At 37.7% G+C, this 24,215-nt stretch overlaps 1 protein-coding gene across 3 annotated transcripts in view; it reads right to left on the reverse strand.

Annotated features, from left to right (window-relative positions):
• Window positions 1-990: 990 nt before the first annotated feature.
• The window catches only part of ZBTB44 (zinc finger and BTB domain containing 44), an 89,452-nt gene continuing 66,227 nt past the window's right edge, over window positions 991-24,215 (reverse strand). The window contains exons 3-8 of one of the 3 annotated variants that reach the window (XM_025357042.1): window positions 16,445-16,529; window positions 13,332-13,495; window positions 11,359-11,659; window positions 8,466-8,583; window positions 7,613-7,687; window positions 991-6,018 (exon numbers count right to left, since the gene is read on the reverse strand). In XM_025357042.1, the coding sequence (XP_025212827.1) occupies window positions 7,661-7,687; window positions 8,466-8,583; window positions 11,359-11,659; window positions 13,332-13,495; window positions 16,445-16,529 (695 nt within the window). In that variant the 3' untranslated portion in view covers window positions 991-6,018; window positions 7,613-7,660. Of the gene's footprint in view, window positions 8,584-11,358; window positions 11,660-13,331; window positions 13,496-16,444; window positions 16,530-24,215 lie in introns of all 3 variants that reach the window. The other 2 variants (XM_025357043.1, XM_025357044.1) reach the window with 2 other exon arrangements.

A 24,215-nucleotide genomic window follows, 5' to 3' on the forward strand; every position in this document is an offset into this window, starting at 1 on the left:
TTTTGAGACGGAGTCTCGCTGTGTGGCCCAGGCTGGAGCGCAGTGGCGCCATCTCGGCTCACTGCAAGCTCCACCTCCCGGGTTCACGCCATTCTCCCGCCTCAGCCTCCCGAGTAGCTGGGACCACAGGCGCCCGCCACCACGCCCGGCTAGTTTTTTGTATTTTTAGTAGAGACGGGGTTTCACCGTGTTAGCCAGGATGGTCTCGATCTCCTGACCTCGTGATCCACCCGCCTCGGCCTCCCAAAGTGCTGGGATTACAGGCTTGAGCCACCGTGCCCGGCGAACTCAACGTTTTCTAACCTTGAATGATTTGGCAAATTGTTAAAAATGCTCAACACACTGGAATGAAAGAGTATGGTTCTTAAAATTTACCCTCTTCCTCTCTGAACTTAATTCTAAAATGATCCAGGTAGCTTGAGGTCAATAAAATAATTTTCTTTGCCTGTTACTGTCATTCTAAAGACCAGTATTGTCAAAATCCACATCAATGAATCTAAAGTTAGAAAACTTTTCCTTCCTCAGGATCTCATGGACTCATTACCTATGTAATGAGCTGTTTCCCCTGTTAGGTACCTGCTTTTCACTCCCTGGTTGTAAGATATCATCGAAATGGCACCAAATGGTCTCTAGTCAATAAAATACGACTTCAGAAAGAATCAGAGCAACTCTGAAAGATGCAACCCACCCATTAGTACCCAGCTTTATACAAGAACCTGATTCAATAGCTCTAGGATTGGATGACTTCGTCTAACTAGCTCCCTTTATACTCTCCTTCCAAGTTGGGGTATGGTGTTTTTGAGTTCTTTGCACTTAAGCTCTACTTCACCAAAAATTGACATGTGCTGTCTAATGTAACCCTCTCTACTCTGTGTACTCTAAGTAGATAATTATTTAAGTAATGAATTACTCTGATGCCTTTTCTCACTCACATGACCTCAGCCAACACCACCACCCAGCAAACAATAAATAACAACAGCAGGAAGTTTCATTCCATAAAGCATAAGATATTTTAATGAGAAAACGAAAACAAAACCAAACCTTAGTCTCATGTTTCTATCTAAAGACACTCAAAACTAGTTTTTCCCTGCCCATCCCTTTCCTAACTGCAACTTTATGTGTGACCATGTAATAAAGGCCAGTTTAAAGAATTTTTTTTTTTTTAAAAAAAGTTTAAACCTTTTTTAAAAAGATTAAACAATCAGGCTAGCAAAAAGGTACTCAATACATATTTTCCTTATATCAAACAAGCTAATTTCAGTACAATATAACTATACAGAATATATACAATACACTTATGTTCACAAAGCAAACACTATAGGCTCAGAACAGATTTGAAAAAACATGATATTCACATTGATTACAATAACTCTAAAAATGATTGTAACGTTGAAACGGCACTTAGTTTACAAAAAAGGTCACAAAAATATATATATATATATATATATATATGTAGTCACCAAGAACTATGGTTCCTGTAAAATACTAATAGCCAGATACTAGTATATAAAATGTGAAGTTCTGACATTGTATACATTTTTTGGAAATAAAACAAAATCCAAAACAATTTCTGTTATTGTCAAAAGTCAAACATGCCAAGTAATTTAGCTATGGCCAGTGTCACCAAGTAAAGCCATACTTGAATGAGATGACGACTGGATACAAAGCTGGTGAACTGGGGACTGGCACAGTTAAGAGTTGTACTAATTCTAGGAAAGGGGTAGAAGACATAAAAACACCCATCTATGTAATTTAATTCACATTTTCTCCCCTGCATCACCTTCCCTTGAGAGTTTCACAAAATGCCAGTGCCCAGAAAGAATCATAATGCTATAACTGGCAGGGTAAAAAAGTACCCCCACCTCGACTTCCTTGCTGCAGGGCTATAGGCAAATATTAAAGCATGCATCAGCTACACAAAGCCATCAGTCACCCAGCTGGAAGACCATGTGTACAGTTTCTGCCTAGGCTGGCTGTACTACGAAGTACTCCAGTTTTTAAATGGAGCCAGATTTATGTTAGCCCTGTAAAATATTGAGCTACTGTAGCAGCAAATATGAAATTACAGAACAAAAACATTTTATTTAAAAATTTGTTACATCAAAATTTTTTTCCTTCAAACCTGTGTCCTTTAACCAAACAACAGCTTCTTCTATCACTTAATTCTGGTCTATTACCTCAATCTGACTTTCTCATTCTGCTTCTCTGGAAAAAAGACACTTCTATATCCTGGAGATTAAATTTACTCTTAAAAATGGAAATACAGGAATTTTAAAGTAAAAAAAAAGTCTGTTGTAAAAGTTCTTTCACAAATATATATATTTAAATATTAAAATAGGCTACCTAGGATTTTTATAAAATGGCTTTTGAAAAGATAGTAGAGGCACAAAGAAGCCATATACTATCCTCCAAGTTGGACATAAGGTGCCACAAGGGTGCCCTACAAAGAGGCAGGCAATCTCTATCTGATGCAACAGGAGGCACCAGTAACAACAGAAACATTAAATATATTATTGGGAACTTGGACCAAAACCAAATTTTACTCTATTAGGGACTGTTGCTTTTTTAAAAAATACCTTGAGATATAAGCATTAGAAGTCATCACTTTGTACAAGGAAGAAAATGAATAAAGTTTATGATCTTACTCCTTCCAAACACCTGATGTCATTCATTTCAGGTACCTGAAAGATGAAAAGCAGTGCAACTTTCAAAGCTTTAATGGACTACTCTCAGTATGAGAGACTTCACATAGCATCTGTCAACTTGAAAATTAAATTGGTAACTGAAATAAAAAATCTCCTAGAGAAAACACACATAACCTAATCCTAGAAAAGGCTCTCTTTAGAAAGCAGGTGTTTCTAAGAACTGCAGGAAAGGCTTCCCATCTTGAACAGAGCTTCCACTAATACCAAGGGAAACAACGTGTAAAGGAGGGACGACAGGGCTCCCTTAAAGCAGGAAGATTTCTCCTTCCTCAGCAGGTGATGTACTTTGGTAACCTCAACATTCATTTATGGGATGATTTTTAATCTGTTTTATTGAATAATGAAATCTAAATACGGCTAGATTGGCATTTGGGAAAACAAGGGCAATTTAATAAAAGTCTTGACACTGGAGCTCCTCAACCCACTAGGCACCCATTTTATCAGTACGTCATCACAACTGTGCCCGGGACTTTACACTTAATCAGCAAAATCAGTCAACTTAAAATAGAAAGGAAATAATAAAAGAATTTGACTTTATAAACCAGATACTTTGAACAAAAATTAAAAATTTTAAAGTTAAAAAAATTTTTGTTTTTAATCCATAGTCTTTAAGTTCTTTGTAAACTATTATGCGCATAGAAACCTTGGTATTAGTTGGAACCGGCCTGGGTCTTATACAGTGGAGGTTTACTTAAGTAAAAGTAGCATGGACACTTTAAAGGCAATCTCAATTTTTCAGATACTGCCAAACCGAGATACCAGTAACATCTGAAATCTTTGCAGAGACTATTTATAAAAACATGGAACTGTTTTTATTTTCCTGTCATAAAAATATAATCATGACAGAGTGGAAATGTCTAGTATTAGTTTAGTAAAAAGTTAAAAAAAAAAGTATGACTACTGATGGTAGTGGTACTACCAGTCTTCATCCCATAATTGACATAGGCTTAACCCCCCATAAATATTACAACATCTCAACTTATCGATCATCTAAAATGAGACACCCAGAGAGCAACTGTTCCTTAGTTGGGCCTGGGACTGAATCAATTCCACTTCATTGTTTAATCTGAACCATTATTGCTTTTGGCTAATTCATCTTGCTGAGGACTTTCCAAATAAAAACACTCTGTCACCATACTCTGTCAAGCAAAAACGACACTGAAAGGTAAAAATGAGTATAGGCAAAATAAGGAACGACTTAATTTAAATGTTCATGATTTGAGTTTAAAGCCTGTGGGAGTGTGCTTAATATTCCTCACAGACATGTTTGCCACCATAGAGCTTCCTTGTTACCCCAATTTTGTTTCGCTGCTTCAGAAAAGAAAATTTAGCTTTTATACATTCATCTCTCAATAACTTTCAAAATCTAAATATATTACAAATAAAGCATCTTACATCAATAACTTACAGTGAAAACTACATTTATTTATTACCTTTTGGCAACTTTGGGTCTGTTTCTTCTAACTGTAAACTTCACACTAGTTTTCTGTTTTTCCCAGTTAGTATTAATATTCAGAAAATTTTTAATTCTCATTCACTTGGATGTATATTTCAGAATTACAACTTCATACTTTGCAGATGAGTGAAACAAAGTACCATATGAAAGTTTCTAATTCTTTTGTTCATCAATTCCACAAATCTCAAACTTCTTTCAGCTAAAATATTAAAATTTTAGGATTCATTCAAGTAATAAGAATAATTCTCTGTGTGTTACAGAATTGCCACTACATTATACAGTAATGTATTTTTCAAGGACTATTAAAGCTAAAAGGGACTAAAACATAATCTGAGAATCTTCAAGATAAAAATGGATAAAATAGATAACTGGCCTCTATTTAGATTAAGAGAATAAAAGAAGAAATAAAGAAATATTTAATATAGCTTCCAAAGGCTCCCAAGGGAACCATTTATAAACTGGGAGAGTCTCCTGAACTAGCCTTAGTTAGAAGGTAACTGAGTTACCAATAATTATGGACTTTAGATGTGTTAACTAGTCTATTTCATTTGGTAAAGTATTTTAACAAGATGAAAGGTTTTTCTTTTTGCTAGTTATTAATAACAAAGGGCATGTCTCATAACAAGGGGCCTAATTCCTGTAAGCCAGAATGGTTGCTGAAATGTCAAAATGTAAGATTGAATGAAGCTATTTAAATATTTTAGTATATTTTGTCTTACTGAAATTGAGAACTTAAAAAAACCGGCAATGTAACTAAATGCATAATTACTTGAAATAAAAAAATTACTTGAAATTCAAATTGAGAAAAATCCACTTAAATATATTTGTGGGTGATAATCTCCATCTGCATCCATTTATATAAAACTTAAAATACCAAAAAATAAAGACCAATATTAATCCCTTTGTTTCTGAATTGGATGAAATCACTGACATGCTAGATGCTTCCACTATGAGAATATACCCTTTAAACATGAGAAGAACAACTGCAGGAGATTTAACATCCATTATCATGGGTGAACATCTTTTTGTTTACTTCTAAAGTACATGACACCTATTTGGTAGTTAAAAAACTGAAAATAAAAGCTTTTCTTGTATAAAATGTTTGGTTTTTAAAAAGGCAATTTATTCTGCATTCTGAAATTTAAGCCCTTTAGATACCACAAAGTTACCCTCCTGGCTTTAAGAAAGATAGCTACGTTTAAGTACTCTAAACTGGAATATTTATGTTTAGTTATACTGGTAACTTCTAATGAATGGGATAATATAACTGGCTATCTCTTTGCAATATTTTCAATATGTCCTGGTAAAAATTATGCATCTAGGCATCCCTAAGATGAATTTGAAATAAATCTAAATACTACTATATATACAATTATCCCTTGCAAATCTGTTTCCTAAAACAGATCCATAAACAGATCCAATATCCTTGAAGCACATGTATCAAGAAAAATGTACCCTCACTGAAATAGAAAAAGGCCTTTGTTTGTATCATTTTATGGTAAATTCTGGTTAGTTACTGGTATTGATAAGATCTGGGCAGCAGATAACTAACCAGATATGAATTTTCACAGTATATTCAGATTTCCCATAAAACTTGGCAATTTGTAATTACCAGTGAAAATCTAAAGTTTCTACTTGGGAAGGAATACCCAGTGATGGGTAATCCTTCATTCTGAGAACACAGAATATCTTAGAGCTACCAAAACTGTGCTTGGATCTCTTAATGTGAAGTTTTCAGGGTCAGGGATGTACTAAAAAACACTTTTAACCAATAAATCTGCAAACCATTCTTATACATTTCTTTATTCTTATTTCTTTCCTCTTGCTCTTTCAAAAACAAAAAAAAACCTCTTGGAACTAACGGTAACTATGATTCCTGGTGATAATTTTACCTATTCTTGTCAATACAGATTTTAGAATTAATTTTGAGATTTATCTATTGATAGGCCTAACAGTTTTTAAAGACCACAACGTGACATTAAAATTCCTGACCTCTCCAGTGGAGACACAGCATTACTATATGAAGTATTCTAGTCTGCTGCAGAAAGCAATTCAACCCTATCAGTGAAGAAGCATAAACAGTGGCAGCCTATCATAACCTGTGTATGCTGGTTCTCCTGAAGAGAACACACCTCTGTTTGGGAGCACATGGGTAAAAACAAGTTCATGAGTGAGGTAAAGAACTGAAAACAAGTTAAGGACTGCAGAATATAGGCAGAGACAGAGAATCCTAACCTACAACAGTTCTAAGGAATTTAATTTACTTTTCCTTTCTTCACATGTTTTTGGGGAAAAAATTACAGAATTAGCCAATCTAAAAAATTGAAACAAATCACTATAATTAAAAATATATACATTTAGTATGGTCTAGCACCTGAACAAAATTCAGATCTTGTGTTTTGACTAAAGAACTGTATTTTCTCTTTTCTAATCAAATCAGGTGCTCTCCTAATTATTAAACTTTGGGTATCTACACAGAAACTCATTCCAAAGTTCACTGTTCATGGACTTACAAATATTTAGGATCAGTATTAGAGACGCTTTAATGGCACCAGATGAAAAGTATACCCGTCTAGAGGATCATATAAATTTCAACTCCAGACCAGAAAAGTTTCACACTTTCAGCAGCAGAAATGGTAATATTCATTAGTTTAAGGTTTTCAGTTTCTCATTAGTCTTAACAATTTTCTTTTTTCTCCCAGATTTATAAGTCATAGATGAAAATCTTACAGTCTATATTCATCTTTTACATTGTTGCCTACATTGTGTAAAAACGATAGTAACTGTTTTTAATAACTTTGCAATGTCTAAAAATATGTAGGGACAATGTATCGCTGTCATATGGGATTTAGTAAACAATCTAGTTGGGTTAAGAATGTAGCCTTGACTGGTGCAGTGATCCCGGCAGTTTGGGAGGCCAGAGGAGGAGAATCACTTGGCCGAGGAGTTCAAGACCAGCCTGGGCACCATAGTGAAACCTCGTCTCCACAAAAAATAAAAACGAAGTCAGCCAGGTGTGGTGGAGCATGCCTATAATCCTAGATACTCAAGAAGCTGAGACAGAATGGCCTGAGCCCAGGAGTTCGAAGCTGCAGTGAGCTATGACTTAGCCACTATACTGCGGCCTGGGCAACAGATGCCATCCTCTTAAAAAAAAAAAAAAAAAAAAAGATGTAGCCTCAACCGAGAATTCTTCATTATGTCCAAAAGAGCACAATGAAAACATCCCCAACAATACATAAACCTATACATAAAATATAGAATATCTCCAATATTTTTACTTTATATGGCAGCATGCCAATATATGCAAGAGACCATATTGACCGGGCAAGGGGAAAACTGATTCGGGCAATGACATGGTCAGGCATTAACATTCAGAGACCAGGTAAACAGCAATTTTAATCAGAAAAGCAATATAAGAAGAATTCCTACGAAGCTGAGATTTACATACTTCATTCTCCGTTCCTGGTCATTTCATCCACAGCTTGACTGTTGTCAATCATGGTTCTTTGCCTTTGGAGTGGTACTATAAAGGTACAGAGAATGCCCATCTCAGTACCAAACTTTCACCATGAAAAATCACAACAGAAATGACAAAGCTTAAAATAAAAAAAGTGTGCCGGATTTCAGAAGTATTTACCCTAATAATTTTTAAGAAAGCTTGCCATAAATACTTCCAAAAACAACAGGCTTTACAAAATATTATACAATGTCCTGTGTACAGCCGTTAAGTATCTACTCAGGCCATTTGACAAGCTGTTTAGTAATTAGTTTCTCATGTACCCTCTCAACTCAGGAAGGTCAATAATCATCAGATTTCCTCTCTAGCTAATGGTCTGTTGTTAGCCTACTTTTAACAATGGAAGAAGAAACTGGTATAAGTTTTAAGTCAACCAGATCTCCTTAAGTCTCATAGTTTCTGTTTCAACATCATGTTATTGTGTACTTACAGAAGCAATCTCTCAGTTATGAAAAATAAAATCAGTTTCAGGGCTCAGCAAGTGAAAAGGGAAATGCTTTCCCAATCTCTCCCTCCCTCCCACCCGGCTTTTTTTGTTTAAAAAATTAAATTAAATTTAAATGTACAAGACCAAGCACAGGCACTTTCCAAAAAACAAAACTGAAGCCAAATCACAAAATTACTCAATAGTTATAGAAGACAGCTCTGATTTTGGGGGGTCATCTCTGGTTGCCTCAGCACAAGCACTGGTCTTTGGCTGCTCTGGCACTTCTTCCTCTTTTTCTGCCAGCCCACCAAGAGACCCCAAGGGAAAAGTGCTTTCACAATTCTGGGTTGAGGAGACCTGTGAAATTACAGGCATTTGAACAGAGGAGTTGCTTTCAAAACCGTGTTCTCCAAGATCATATTGAACAAGGGTCTCTTCTTGTTCCTGGTTTAAGTAGTCCGGTACTAGGAAATCACTAGATAAGAGGCAAAGGACGAAATATGGAATTAATTTTCAAGCCAGTAATAGATAAGCAACAATAAAAAGCTCTGATTTATACAACAAAATTGGGACTTTTCATTTCACTAATCGTTTGGTGAAGATTAAAACTCAGGAACTTTCCACTTACAAACTTTGCTAAACATGAACCAAAACATCCATTAAAACCAAAATGTATCAATCTTCCCTACCACCAATACATCAGGTTATCACTTTCATTATAACTTTGGACACCTTAACAGCCTTTCTTGTTCTATGCAGAGGAGTTTCTATATACAAAACAAATGTAGCATGCTCACTTAAACAAAGATCATCTGAGTAATGCTTAACTTTTCTTGATTATACATTGAGTAAGAGATATATAAACCTAGCTTTGTATTACTAAACTTGACATGGGTTAGTTAAGAAACTAAGTCCTTATGCATAAATGACCTGATACAAAATCTACTATAAAGTTGGGAAATGTACAAAGTAATTTATGTGTATCCTGCTATTACATTTGGTATATGAAAATACTAATAAATTATCTTTGAATCAGAATGTGGAAATGAATGCCTTGAGATTGGTTGTTAATCCTCAAAAAGTAATTATTGGTCCCCACAGGAAACACGGACAGTAAAATATACTAAAACAGTGGCTAATTTCCTTAAGTGTTGAGATCAGAAAACATTAAATTTCTTTATACTTTTCTGTATTTCCTAAATTTTCAACTTATAAGCATTTTTTGGTAATTGAAACTAAGTATGTGAAATAAGTCTTATCTTAGAGGCTTTATTTAGATCTTTATTACTGAACTAAAAATTTCATTATACCAGAATTGTCAATAATATATGTAATTAGACTTGATAAAGTTATAATTTTACTGTTCAGTATTAATAAAAAATTAAAATCTGCTCATCTGCAAAGCAATTTAGAATGCCCTATGTTGTGTCTTCTAAAAAGTCTTCAGGTGTTAGAGAAGAAGAGTGGAGAATGCAGGGCTCTGCACAGGGAAGATAAAGATAACATGAGTAGTTAACAGCAACACTATTTTAGTCCTGAACAAACTGTGTTTAATATGATATGTATAATCTAAGGTTTAGTGATATGGCAACCACACATTCAGAATTAGAGATGACTGCATTAAACAAAATGAATGGTTGAGGGGAAAAATAAAATCTATGCAGGAATAATTTGGAATTTGTTTAAAAATAAGGTTTTAAGTCAGGCATGGTGGCCCACACTTGTAGTCCCAGCAGGAAATTGCTTGACCCCAGGAGTTTGAGACTGTAGTGCGCTATGATTGTGTCTATGAATAGCCACTGCACTTCAGCCTGGTCAACACTGCAAGACCCCATCTATTCAATTAAAAAATAAAAAGGTTTTAAAAACAAAGGTGACTTAAAATGTAAAGATTTGGGCTGGGCATGGTGGCTCACGCCTGTAATCCCACAGCACTTTGGGAGGCCAAGGCAGGCAGATCACTTCAGGTCAGGGGTTCAAGATCAGACTGGCCAACATGATGAAACCCCATCTCTACTAAAAATACAAATATTAGCTGAGTGTAATGGTGGGCACCTGTAATCCCACCTACTCAGGAGGCTGAGGTTGCAGTAAGTCAAAATTGTGCCACTGCATTCCAGCCTGGGTGACAGAGTAAGACTCTGTCTCCAAAAAAAAAAAAAAAAAAAAAAAGATTTGTAAAAATTTCATTTAATTAGAAACTAAGGATTCCTGCAGAAGTACAATTCTTATAAACAATTTAAAACAACAGTTTTATATCTAGAGGAGGCCTTAGAAACCATCATTTAAAGCTTACATTTTATCTTTCTCTAAGTTTCAAGCTTTTTCATCTGTAAAGTGACACGTTTAATCAACAGCAGTTAGTGGCAGAGCTAGAACTAGAACCTGATTTCCTTGGATGCCCTACAAATCAGAAAGGTAATTCTATTATATATTAATATTAAAATAATAGAGCTCTAAACTGAATGAAAATAGGAATGACTTCATGATCTAAACCATCACACCCATTATAGTTGCTACTGAAAATTTTTCTTACTGGCCAATGGATATTCCTTTATATAGAATTTTTTTAAATAGAGAGAAGTGGTCAAGAATTTTATTAACATCCAGAGTCTGAAGTAATCCACTACCACTAAGTATCATCTGACATGGTAAAATTTCCAATAAGGCCAGGCGCAGTGGCTCACGCCTGTAATCTCAGCACTCTGGGAGGTCAAGGCAGGCGAATCACAAGGTCAGGAGATCGAGACTGTCCCGGCTAACACGGTGAAACCCCGTCTCCACTAAAAATACAAAAAATTAGCCAGGCATGGTGGCGGGCACCTGTAGTCCCAGCTACTTGGGAGGCTGAGGCAGCAGAATGGCATGAACCTGGGAGGCAGAGCTTGCAGTGAACTGAGATCGCGCCACTGCACTCCAGCCTGGGAGACAGGGCGAGACCCCACCTCAAAAAAAAAAAAAAAAATTTCCGATAAGATCTATTTAAGGTCCATTACGGAATTACTTAAACCTTCTATTATTTAAAAAATATCTCAAGAGGACAAGTAGTCTACTTGTGCAGGAAGATATTTTTAATACCAACTATAAAATGTTTATAATTTTATATGCTTAGAAGACTCAGCAAAATTTTATCAGATCAGGGACTGACTAGCTGGCAACCTAATGTAAAAACACAGAAGGCTGCCCTAAAAGCAGGAAAAGAGAGTTTAGAAAGCAGTTTTCCTGGTTGGGTTTTTGTTGTGCACCTCACCTGCTCTGGAAGTAGTTTGCTAGCTCTGATGCTTCATGGTTCAGACTCCTCAGGTGCACGATTAAATTTCCAGAGTTGGTGAACATGGCGCCACATGTTTTGCACTCGTAAATCCGAGGCTTGCGGATAATGTGCCGGGAAACCCTCATGTGGTGTTTATATTCCCCGAAGGAAGTGAAAGTGGCACTACATATCTGGCACCGGAAACAGCGTTTACCTTCATGCTTTAGGCGATGCATCTTTAGCGAGTAAGCCCTGGTGAACTTTTTCCCACAGCGGTCACACTGAAATGGTTTAATTCCTATAAATAAAGCAAAACAAAATATCTAAAAACAAAAATAAACTGAAAAGTCATAAACCCTACAAATTTCTGAACTATATTTCTGTAGCAATAGATCATCTGAAAAGACAAAAATTACCAGTAAAAACATACTCTAATTCAGTATCTCAGAAAATGTGCAGAGTATGTGAAAAGTCATGGCCAGGCGCGGTGGCTCATGTAATCCCAGCACTTTGAGAGGCCGAGACGGGCGGATCATGAGGTCAGGAGATCCAGACCATCCTGGCTAACACGGTGATATCTCGTCTCTACTAAAAAAAATACAAAAAACTAGCTGGGCGAGGTGGCGGGCGCCTGTAGTCCCAGCTACTCGGGAGGCTGAGGCAGGAGAATGGCGTGAACCCGGGAGGTGGAGCTTGCAGTGAGCTGAGATCCAGCCACTGCACTCCAGCCTGGGCGACAGAGCCAGACTCCGTCTCAAAAAAAAAAAAAAAAAAAAAAAAAAGAATATGTGAAAAGTCACAAGTGCTTAAAAAGGAAAAGAAAAAGGCAGTAGGGGAGGCAAATTAGGTAATGTCTACTGAAGTTGATTTTTGAATACTTTTCTAAATCATCTATTTTACTAACTTCAAAACACAATTTAACTACAGTATATAGACAGAACCCAAATCCCCATGTAACACCATATATTATTTCATTTCATTAGAAAGGCTTATATTGAAAAGATGTGAAAATCATCAGTACCTACTCTCTGTTCCCTATCTCACAGAGAAATGAGAAGAAGAAAGAACAATTTTAACATCTCTGAATGTAATGAGCATGACAGAACCATCATTTGATAAAATGGGTTTTTTTGGGTAATACTGATAGAAATAAATGAGTTATAAAGTGTACTAATAGTCTCCTCAAATGCATTATCACAGTGTTTTGGGGAAAAAATTTTAAAACCTTTCAAAACACAATCTGCTGACTGAACAAAGTCACAGAGAGCTGGTGCTAGGACAGGGACTGTAAGACCTATCTACAGAAGGGGAAAGTGAGCTAGTAACTCACGCAGCTGAAACAGCAGCAGAGATCTCTTACTCATCAGAGGTCAGTGTTTTACCCACAAGAATCCTGTTGCCTTCATGTGATTAGTGAACTAAAGTTTCAAATCCCTTCTATACATTTATCCAAAATATCTCTTATGTTTTAAAAAAATAGAAACTACAAAGCTGACTCATCAGGGCACACAGAGATTTAGGACTGTAGAACTGAAAGTAAATTGCAAGAAAATATTACATTTTTAAACACACTTTTATTTGGGAATAATTTCAAACTTACAGAGACGTTATAAGAAGAACAGCACAAAGAACACCCATACAGACCCTTTTAACCCTATTTGCTTTACCATCTGTGGTTGTGCTTACCTATCTCACCTCTATGTGCACACCTAATATGTCTCTTCATTTACAAAGTACTCACTCCATATCACCTTATGTTCTTTTAATCAGAATACTTAACACTGATGGCAAACAGCTTTCTGACACTGCACCATTTTGGCAATAAACCTTAGCTAATCTGTTTTCATTTGACTTCTCAGAGTTTTTTTTAAAACTCAGAAACCCCTGTTTTCTATTTTAACTGGGATTCCAAAATAAAATGTTTATTTTTAGAGTGTTCACTTATGCAACAACAGGGAAGGTGACATTACCTGAGTGGATGAGCATGTGCTGCTTTAGGTTCTGAATACGGGTGAAACGCACCCCGCAGGTTGGACACTGAAAAGGTCTGTCGGGACCATTTGGACTTGGTCGTTCTGTACTGCTGGTAGAAGGAGCAATGTAGAGTTGGTAGGGATACTGAACATTTTCCAATCTAAAAAAAACAGACCAAAGAAGGCAACCAGGCTCTGATTTTTAAACTGAATAAACACTGCTACAGGTCAATTTTAAATGAAAAAAGATAAAACATTTAAAGACTTTTTCAAACAGTTTAACTGTTAGATTTCAAGTTTCACTAACAATATGAAAAACAGGCCGGGCGCGGTGGCTCAAGCCTGTAATCCCAGCACTTTGGGAGGCCGAGACGGGCGGATCATGAGGTCAGGAGATCGAGACCATCCTGGCTAACCCGGTGAAACTCCGTCTCTACTAAAAAATACAAAAAACTAGCCGGGCGAGGTGGCGGGCGCCTGTAGTCCCAGCTACTCGGGAGGCTGAGGCAGGAGAATGGCGTGAACCCAGGAGGCGGAGCTTGCAGTGAGCTGAGATCCGGCCACTGCACTCCAGCCTGGGTGACAGAGCGAGACTCCGTCTCCAAAAAAAAAAAAAAAAAACCCAATATGAAAAACAATGTTACTGTCCAGAATGCCTTTTTTCTTTTTTTTGAGATGGAGTCTCGCTCTGTCACCCAGGCTGGATTGGAGTACAGTGGCGTGATTTCAGCTCACTGAAACCTCTGCCTCCCGGGTTCAAGTGATTCTCCAGCCTCAGTTTCCCAAGTAGCTGGGATGACAGGCGCCTGCCACCACGCCCGACTAATTTTTGTATTTTAGTAGAGATGGGGGTCTTACCATATTGACCAGGCTGGTCTCGAACTCCTGACCTCAGGTGATCTGCCTGCCTTGGCGTCCCAAAGTGCTGGGATCACGGGCATGAGCCACCGCACTCAGCCCAGAATGACATACAACCACAGAACATATCATCAACTATTTTACCTTTGATGTCCTTAATCTCGCCAATTCTTTCCTTCTAACCACTTCTTAAATTTAGGCCTTCATTAATACAAGCCTGAATTAATAACTCTCTCCATTTAGCGCCACACTCCTCTAATCCATCCCTCTCACTGTATCATAGCGATCTGATCAAATCAGTCCCCTGTCTAAAATTCTGCAATGGCTGTTATCTTCAGAATAAAATCAAACCCCTTTGCAAGGCATACACGATTCCTCATGATCTGAGCTCTCTGTACCTTTCTAGCCTCATTTTTTGTCATATTCCCCAAACATATCCTATACCAAATGCCTACTCATTTTACGAAATGTAGCTAGGAAGCCACATGCTCCTCAGGGAAGCCGTCTTTGATTTTTCAGTGGTTGCGGTAGGCATCCTCCTATGCAGGGCAACAGAGCTCTGCAGATCACTTATGGTAATCTGTTTGTCTATCTTCAATCCTCATACTTCCTCCAAAATTGACTGAGCTCCTTGAGGCAAGGGGCTGCATATCTTATCTCTATATTACTACCATGCAGAACAGTATCTAACACAGAACAAACAACCTGATTAATACTTGAAATTAAGGAGTCTAGGCACACTGCTGTTTGTTTATGCTTTCATTAATCCACAAATGATTCCGGTTGATAACCTCCCCTACCAGGCTTAGCTATTTGAGAAAAATAAACCTAATTTGAGTCCCTTGAATCTTTCAAGTTTTCAACAAATACAGTTTTTAAGATTGTCCTGGACCTTCTCTGAGGAAGAATGCAATCGTTCAGTGGAGTCTACATTCAGTGGGTGAGACAAAGATAATAAATAATCAAGGAAATTATCAGAGCAGAGAATTAAATTAGAAGGATCTAATAGTGACTGGGTGCTGCTTGAGACTGGTGGTCAGGAAAAGCCTCCTTGAGAACTGATACCAAGACAGTGATCTGAAGGTCAAGAATCTGGAGCCAACACTGCGAAAACTGAGAGAGCAAGCTTTTCAGGCAAAGGTCCTAAAGTGACAGAATGGCCCAAAGGCAGGAACAAATATGGAGTACTCCAGGAACTGTGAAAGGTCTATGAGGCTAGAATGTAGGGTAACAGGGAGACTAGTCTGAAAGGAGTTAGGCAGAAGTCATATCATGTAGGGCTTTAGAAGGCATAGCAAGGCCTATAGATTTTAGGTATGAATAAAGAATGTTAAGAATCCATAGCTTAAAACAGTGATATAATCTGACTAATTAAAAAAGAAAAGATGATTTTGGCTGCTACGTGGAAAATGGATTCGAACTGGGGAAGAATGCAATCAGAGGCTAGTTTGAAGGCTACTGCAGTAGTCAAGGCAAAAGATGGTGGGTGACTTAAGAGTAGGGTGGCTACCGTACAGACTGGAAAAGTAGACAAGGATATGTTTTATAGGCAGAGTTAACAGGACTCATTTAAGGATTAACTAAGCAAGGAGGGAGATGAAGAGTGGTAAGGAAAAAAGATTAAGAATAATCCTCAGAGATTTTGCTTGAGAAATTAGGGGATAATGATGCTGCTCACTGAAATGGGAGGAAGGCTGGAGAAGCAGGATTCAGACACGGAGTCAGAAATCAAGAGTTCTGTCTTGGCCTTGTTAAATGTGAAATGCCCTTTGTACGTTTATGTGGAAATATCAAGCAGGGAGGGAGTTATGGGTATACAGATCAGACTTTGGCAGACGGTTTTCGCAGCAGTCCATACAGCACACATTCTGACTTTGCACACCATACAGTCTGTTTCAACCACTCAACTCTGCCATCCACAAACAATATGTCAACAAATGAGTGTGGTTGTGTTCCAATAATACTTGATTTACAAATAAAGGTGGTGGGCTGGAATTGGCCTGCGGTTCATAGTTTGCCAACACTTGATACAGATATGATTTAAAGCAACAGGACTAGGTAGTTTTGGAAACGTTGGGAAAAAAAGCCTTGTACAGGTGCTCTAATTTATAACGTGATGATGCCACTTCATTACTCTGAAAAGTATACTGAAGTGAAGTTGTAATACACTTCTACAACTCTGAGATGAAATGTTTGAATTTGGAGTTGTAAACACAACCCCTACGAGGTAACGAAATGCTGTCAGTACTGACCGGTCGTCATCATCTGGAGGAGCGGCAGTGCTAGACGAGCTTTGAAGTGTAGGCAACCCCTCCGAAACGCCTTCATCTACTGAGCCTGGGAATAAGAGAAAGACGACAGCTGTAATTCTTCGGTGTGAACAAGCCAAGACTGTCACTGAAAGCTATGTTATATCTAAGCCTCTGACATATATTATCTAGTGGTCATATCCTGAATTATTAATCCAAAGTAGTGTTCTATGTTTTTAAATGTTTGCGACTTAAAAAAATCACATGGAAGGTAATAGTCTTATATTATTTAAGTTCTTTTAGAAATACTTCTTTGACACATTTCAGCAAGTAAGCAGGGCAATTCAAAAGCAAACAAAAATCCACATAAAACTGAATAATTAACCATTTAAGGAAACATTGAAATTTTTATTTTTTAAAACTTAAGACATACAACTTGTGGTGCAACTTTTACAGAATTTAAGATACAGTGAACACCCGGGCAACCTCCACACGCAAGCCACACGCAAGCACTGCCAGCATCCTGGAAGTCCACATTCATCCTTCCCTGATCATAAATCCCTCCCTTCTCCAAAAGCTTCTTATGGTTGTCATTTTCCTCCTCCCATTCCCTCACTTTTAAAAGTAATTTTATCTTGAATACAAGTATCCATAAAGTAGGTGTTCGTTCTTGCTGAACACAGCTTTGGTTGGACTAGGGCTGCTTCTGCCCTACAGTGGCAGAGTTTAGTAGCTTTTGGTTGTGACAGAGACTATGTGGCAGTTAAGTCTAAAATAGTTATCATCTTGCCTTTAAAGAAAAGTTTGCCAAGGCTTGCCATAACCAATACTTTTTAGTGTTGTCTGTTTTATATAAACTGGGTCATACTATATATATTCTTTGTCTTGCTTCTTTCCTCCAACATTGTGGACTCATCGTTGTTACATGTAACCAGTTTATTTTCATTGTTTATAATATTCACCATTTTCCATTTTACTCTTGATGGACAGATTTTTGGCTATTAAGAACAATGTTGCTATGAATATCCTTAATGCACATAAGCATGCTTTTCTCCATGGTACAGACTTAGGAAAGGAAGTGGTATATATGTAGGAATGGAATTGCCAGGTCACTGAATACATTTATCTTCAACCTTATTAGAAAATACTAAACTCAGGCCAGGCGCGGTGGCTCACGCCTGTAATCCCAGCACTTTAGGAGGCCAAGGCAGGCGGATCACAAGGTCAAGAGATCGAGACCATCCTGGCTAACCCGGTGAAACCCCGTCTCTACTAAAAATACAAAAAAATTAGCTGGGCGTGGTGGCGGGTGCCTGTAGTCCCAGTTGCTGGGGAGGCTGAGGCAGGAGAATGGTGTGAACCTGGGAGGCGGAGCTTGCAGTGAGCTGAGATAGCGCCACTGCACCCTAGCCTGGGCGACAGAGCGAGACTGTCTCAAAAAAAAAAAAAAAAGAAAAGAAAAAAGAAAATACTAAACTCTTTCCAGAGTAACTGTACTAAATTCACATCACTGCTAGCATATCAAAGTTATGTTGTTCTACATCCTTACCAACACTTAATATTGCTAGATTTTTAAGTTATTACCACTGGTTTTCACCAATCTGGTGTGTTACAATATTTCATTGTGGTTTGAATTGCATTTCCATTTCCCTTATTACTACTGAGGTGAATCTAGTTTCACATATTTATTGAATCTCCCTTCCTCCCTCTTTTGTGAAATGCCGGAGTTGTCTGCCTTTTTAAAAAGAGTTCTTTTCACAATTTGTATATAAGCCCTTGGTCAGTGATACATACTATAAATCTTTCCCCGTCCCATGGCTTTTTTTTTTTTTTCTTACCCTTTCTAAAGGCTGCTTCTGATGACCAAAAGTTTAACATTTTAATTTTTTTCTCATTGTTAGGGCTTTTTGGTTCTTTTTGAGACGGAGTCTCACTCTGTTGCCCAGGCTGGAGTGCAGTGGCGCGATGTTGGCTCACTGCAAGCTCTGCCTCCCAGGTTCACACCGTTCTCCTGCCTCAGCCTCCCGAGTAGCTGGGACTACAGGTGGCCGCCACCACACCCAGCTAATTTTTTGTATTTTTAGTAAAGATGGGGTTTCACCGTGTTAGCCAGGATGGTCTCCATCTCCTGACCTCGTGATCCACCCACTTCAGCCTTCCAAAGTGCTGGGATTACAGGTGTGAGCCATGGTGCCCAGCCTTTGGTCTTGTTTTTAAAAAAACATTTCCCTATGTGAAATTATCTTATGAAAAAAATTCATGTTTTGCCTTATGCTTTTTCTTTAACCCATCTGGAGTTGACTTTGTGACTGAACATGTCACGAAAGGTCCGCCCTCTGCTCTGCAGTGCCACCTCTGTCGTATGTCATGTATACATAAATATATAGGTCTGTTTTTGGGTTTTATACTAGTTCCATCTGCTTATCTGTCCCTTGTATTAATGCCAATCTTCAGTTACCGTAGCTTTATAATAGATCTTGCTATCAAGTAGAGAAAGTCCTCCGACCTTGTTCATTTGCTTTCTGAACATTCTGGCTATTTTTTTTGCCTTCTGCATTCCTATATATATTTGAGAATCAGCTTGTTGAATATAAGTGGAAATAAATCTTCCATTTCTCCCCTTCTATTCGTTTAGAAGTTACATATATTTTCCTATTTCTTTTTACTGGTTGCCTTAGAAATTAGAGATATACTTCGTTTTTCAAAGTCTAAAGTTTACTTTACTTCCTTCTGGATAATACAAAGATCCCAGAAGCTTTAACTCCATTTTCCACCACTTCTGTCCTGCCATTTACAAATTGTCTGATATTTTACTTCTTTGTTCTGATTTAAGCCCCATAGACATTATCATATATACATGTTCTCATATTTACCTCTTCCTTTGCTGTTCATTCTTGCAAATGAATCCTCCCATCCATGCTCACTTTACTTCTGCCAAAAGTCTATTCTTTAGAACTTTTTTGGCAATGATTTGCTGATGATCAATTCTTTTTGTTTGAAAATATATTTCATTTATATATTTTCAAAGATAATTATATTTCATTTATATATTTTTCAAATATAATTCATTCTTGAAATATATTTTTACTCTGTGTAGAAATCTAGACTGGGAGCTGGGCACGGCAGCTCACGCCTGTAATCCCAGCACTTTGGGAGGCCAAGGTGGGCGGATCACGAAGTCAGGAGATGGAGACCATCCTGGCTAACATGGTGAAACCCCGTCTCTACTAAAAATACAAAAAAATTAGCCGGGCGTGGTGGCAGGCGCCTGTGGCCCCAGCTACTCGGGAGGCTGAGGCAGGAGAATGGCGTGAACCCGGGAGGCGGAGCTGGCAGTGAGCTGAGATTGTGCCACTGCACTCTAGCCTGAGTGACAGAGCTAGACTCCATCTCAAAAAAAAAAAAAAAGAAATCTAGACTGGGAGTTATTTTCTTTCAGTATACTGAGGATATCATCCCACTGGCTTCTGGTGGTATTAAAAAGTCATATTCTTTTGAAGGTAATGTCTTTAAAAATTTTTTTTTTCCCCCTGAATTTTCTCTACAATGTGTCTAGGTCTGTGTTTCTTTTCACTACTCCTGTTTGGGACTGATGTCTTTCACCAAATCTGGAAAATTCTCAGCCATTCTCTCCTCTCTCTTTAGAGCTTCCATCAAACCTACATTTGTTGTTTTCCACACCCTTCTCCACTTTGCTACTGCAGTTTCCACCACTGTGTCTCTCTCTGTGTAGCAGTGAAGTAACTTCTTCTAGTTTATCTTTTAATTTCCTAATTCTCTCTTCTGTTGAGTGCAATGTGCTGCCAAAATGTTCACGGAGATTTTAATTTTGGTTATCATTTTTCTTTTCTAAAAGTCCCATTTGGTACTCCTTAAATCTGCTATGCCACTTTTTACAGTTTACTGTTCTCTGCAATCATTGTTTGTGTTTATTTTGTTAAATACAGTAAGCTTATTTATTTTATATCTGTGCTTGAAAACTATGCCAATTGGCTATGTTAATGTATTTCTGCTGCATTTAAAAAACACATTTTTTTTCCTGTTAGTTCTCTCTCTGCCTTGTTTTCTTGAGTGCTCTGGTAATTTTTCAACTGGTTATTGCCCTTGAAAATTATTTGTAGGAAATTGAGTTGCTGAGGTAAGGATACATAAGCCCTTTGCCAGAGAAGTTTTACGTTTGCTTCTGCTAGGTTCCTGGGCAGCATTATTTATATGAGATTCACTGTTTGAGATTCCTTGGCCTACCCACTCAAAGTCTGTGTTGTACCAATCTGTAAGTGGGCCAGCAGTAACTTCTCAGGGTTGTGTTTTCCTTTTTCCTTTTCTAGTCTGCTCACTGCCAAGGTGGGTTTTTCTACAGTCCCCTGGAGTTTGGAGGACAGGGAGCAGGTTTAGTTCTGATAGTACTATCCCAAAGGACAATGCAAACGAGCATGCTTTCTCCATGGTATATACTCAGGAATGGAAGTGGTATATATGCAGGAATGGAGCTGCCAGGTCACTGAATACATTTATCTTCAACCTTATTAGAAAACACGAAAATTCTTTTCCAAAATGATTGTACTAAATTTGCATCACTGCTAGCAGTATATCAGAGTTGTGTTGTTCCATATCCTTACCAACACTTGGTATTACTGGATTTTAAAATTATTACTAATCAGGTATGTGCTACAATACACACATTAAGCAGGGAGCAGGTTTAGTTCTAATGTAAACCTACTCCCTGCTTAATGTGTGGGGCAACTTTTCAAGACTTTACAACTTTACACGCTCTGAGCTTTGTTTCATTTCTCCTGCTCTTTGAGTTGATCAACCAAAGCCCATTTGTGTTTTGGCAAATATCTTAAAGGCAAAACTGATTTTAGTGCTCTGATGATCTACTTGCCTCCTTGGGCCAGGCTTTCTCCCCTAATTTAACCTTGCAGTTCCTTAGTCATCTTTTCAGCTTTTCAAACAGTTTAAAGGTGAATTTTTAAAAACTTAAAATTTGTTGTTTGTGGTGGGACAGCAGACTCAAACCACCTAGCTTATTCTCATTCGGTAATGAACTCTGCCAATTTCTTTACTGAACACAAATTAGCTGTGTTGCACCAAATGAACAAATCTGAGCCTCTGAGAATTTCGGTCTTTTAACAGCAAACAAGCTTTTGGTTATAATATTTTAACAAAAACGAAAATGTACTAACTGTAACAGTTTGTACACCACCATATACATGTGAACATTTAATAAATATCATCTGCTAATGAACATATGGGATGAAATTTCCTTCTGATGAAAATTTGGAATCTAATACTTAAGTTTCCCTCTTTGAAACACTTGAATTGCTGTCATTAGGAAACAGGTAAATGATCCACTTAAGTATACAATTTTTTAAAAAACTAAATTTTAAGGCATCCAAACTTACTTTATTTAATCACTTGTACTGGAAAATTTGTGACAGGGTTACGTTTTGCCTTGACTTCCTAAATGAAGGCTACCAAATATGAATTATTTTTTGTTTCTTGATGACTCACCACAATCCAAACGCTCATTATTATACTGTGTTCTAATACGTGCATATACTCTAAGGCTTTTGAAAATACGCAGGACTATGTGTGTTTACATTCATCCACAATTGCACCCCCATTCTTTCTGGTCTCCCCATTCCATCCCTTCTGGTGTGTGTGTAGTATTTCTGTGTGTGTCTTTTCTTTCCCTTACTATCAAACGGCATTTCCGCTTTTCCCCTATGTCTACTTATGCAACTTATTCCCGGGTTCTTCTGACTCGTTTTTAATCCACATGTAGGACAGAGAACCAGCTAATGCTGCATTTTAAGAAAGAACTGTTTACTTGTCAGTATCTTCCCATTCTCAGTTTTTCCCTTAAAGAAAAGAGAAATAAACATTAACATTTCAATCTGTCCTGGGATAAAAAACTGGAAAAACGCCAGTAATTAGACTTGGTCCCATGGACATAAAGATCTATTTTACAGTATTCTGAACTTATTCAGAGCACAGACAATATTAAAGCTTATAGGCAAAGCCTTGGCAAAAAAAATGCCTGGAGTTATGATAAGGTTAGGCGAAGAAGATTGATCTAACTGACATTGGCTTCTCACTATCAGGCAGGCCATACTCTTTCTAGGAGGGAGTGGACTCTTGGTGAGGTGAGAATAAAAACCACACTGTCTGGGACTGATTCTAGTACCTTCAAAGGTTTGTTTAAAAAGCTGGTCTAAAAGAACTAAAATGCAGTACAAGATACATCTAAGTACATGGTCCTTCTTAAAACAAATCCATCTCTACATTCTAAAATGTCTAGATCCCCTAATTCAATGGATAGTGAGCACGCAAAGCAAAGCAAAACTACTTTCCCTCACTCATGGCTACTGAATGCACCAATAGCTAAAAATGAAAGCCATTCCAAGCTAAATGAATTAAAACAGACTCTTAGAATTCTATGTATACTGTGGAGGTAAACACATAGTGTTATATCACTTACGCAACTATCAGCAAAAAATAAATTTTGTGTAACTCTTTTTCTTGAAATGATGGTTTTTGCAAACAACGCAAGTAATCATATGAATTGGAATTTCAGTTAAACTGATTTAACAGCAGAATATACACACACACGTATATATACGCACACACATATATATACACATATATGTGCACAATATTACTTTCCTGAGGTGACAGTGATGTTTCTTAAATTCTTAAAATGAAGTTTCCTTTCTACCCTATAGAGATTCTGTTCTCAGTGGTAGTGAGAGGCTAAGAATTCTGGTCAGATGGTTTTCACCTTGTGAAACAGTAAAACTGATTCACAGAGACAATCAGCTTTGTACAGTTAAGGGCTAGCTTATCAAGACTGAGTCCACTCTCTCCCCAGTTACAAGTGCTGTATGATAGCTTCTGTTGCATCAAACTCAAGTTGCTGCTGCCACTGTTTAGGTATTCAGGACACTTACAAAGATCCCTTTGGAAAAGTAATTACAGTGGTCATCTCCTATTGAGTATTTACCATGTGCCAGGCATTGTTCTAAAAGGTTTTCAATATAAGATCTCACTTCATACTTGAAAAAGAGAAGCATCTTCTAACATTCAGAAACAGGCTTGGCACTCACTTAGGGGTGGGGCCTGGTCCTTACAGCCATAGTATTCTCCTGGGGAACACATAAACAGTCTCAGGAAACAACAGAAGATCAAGTAACTCTGTGATCCTTATTACAGTGAGACTAAAAAATACTTTTATTTGTGCAATCACAAACATGCCAGTCATCCCCATCTATCTCCAGCTAAACAGTCACTACTGCTATAGATTCACTTTAGTCTGCATTCCTAGGTAATATTTATAAAGATATTCAGTAATAGAAATCTCTCTCCTTTCTGATATCACCAGTCCTGAGCAAACCTCACTTCCTTGAACCCTCCCTGACAGAGAGTAAGCATCCCTGAAATCACCCAATACAAGGCCAAATCCTGTGCTAAGGCCTTTTTAACACCTTCTTACTGAGAACCAGCCCTAAAAAACCCATGGTGGATAATCACCCTTGCTGCAAATGAGCAACAAACTCAACTTGTTCAATCATAGGTGGTCTTTGGCTATAGGGCCCTGGCAGAAATGAAGATCCACTGAGATTCAACTAAAAGCCCTTGTTGCTTCGTCCTGGGATCCTTGATGAGAGGCAGATATAAAATCCCTTTTGAGGTGCCACCTGCCCTTGCTGGGATGTAAGTTCATGCTGAATTAAGCTCAAATAGTTCAATGAAGCCCTTCACTGTCAGGTTT

This window comes from Theropithecus gelada, chromosome 14 (genome assembly GCF_003255815.1).
Source record: "Theropithecus gelada isolate Dixy chromosome 14, Tgel_1.0, whole genome shotgun sequence".
Lineage (NCBI taxonomy): Eukaryota > Metazoa > Chordata > Mammalia > Primates > Cercopithecidae > Theropithecus > Theropithecus gelada.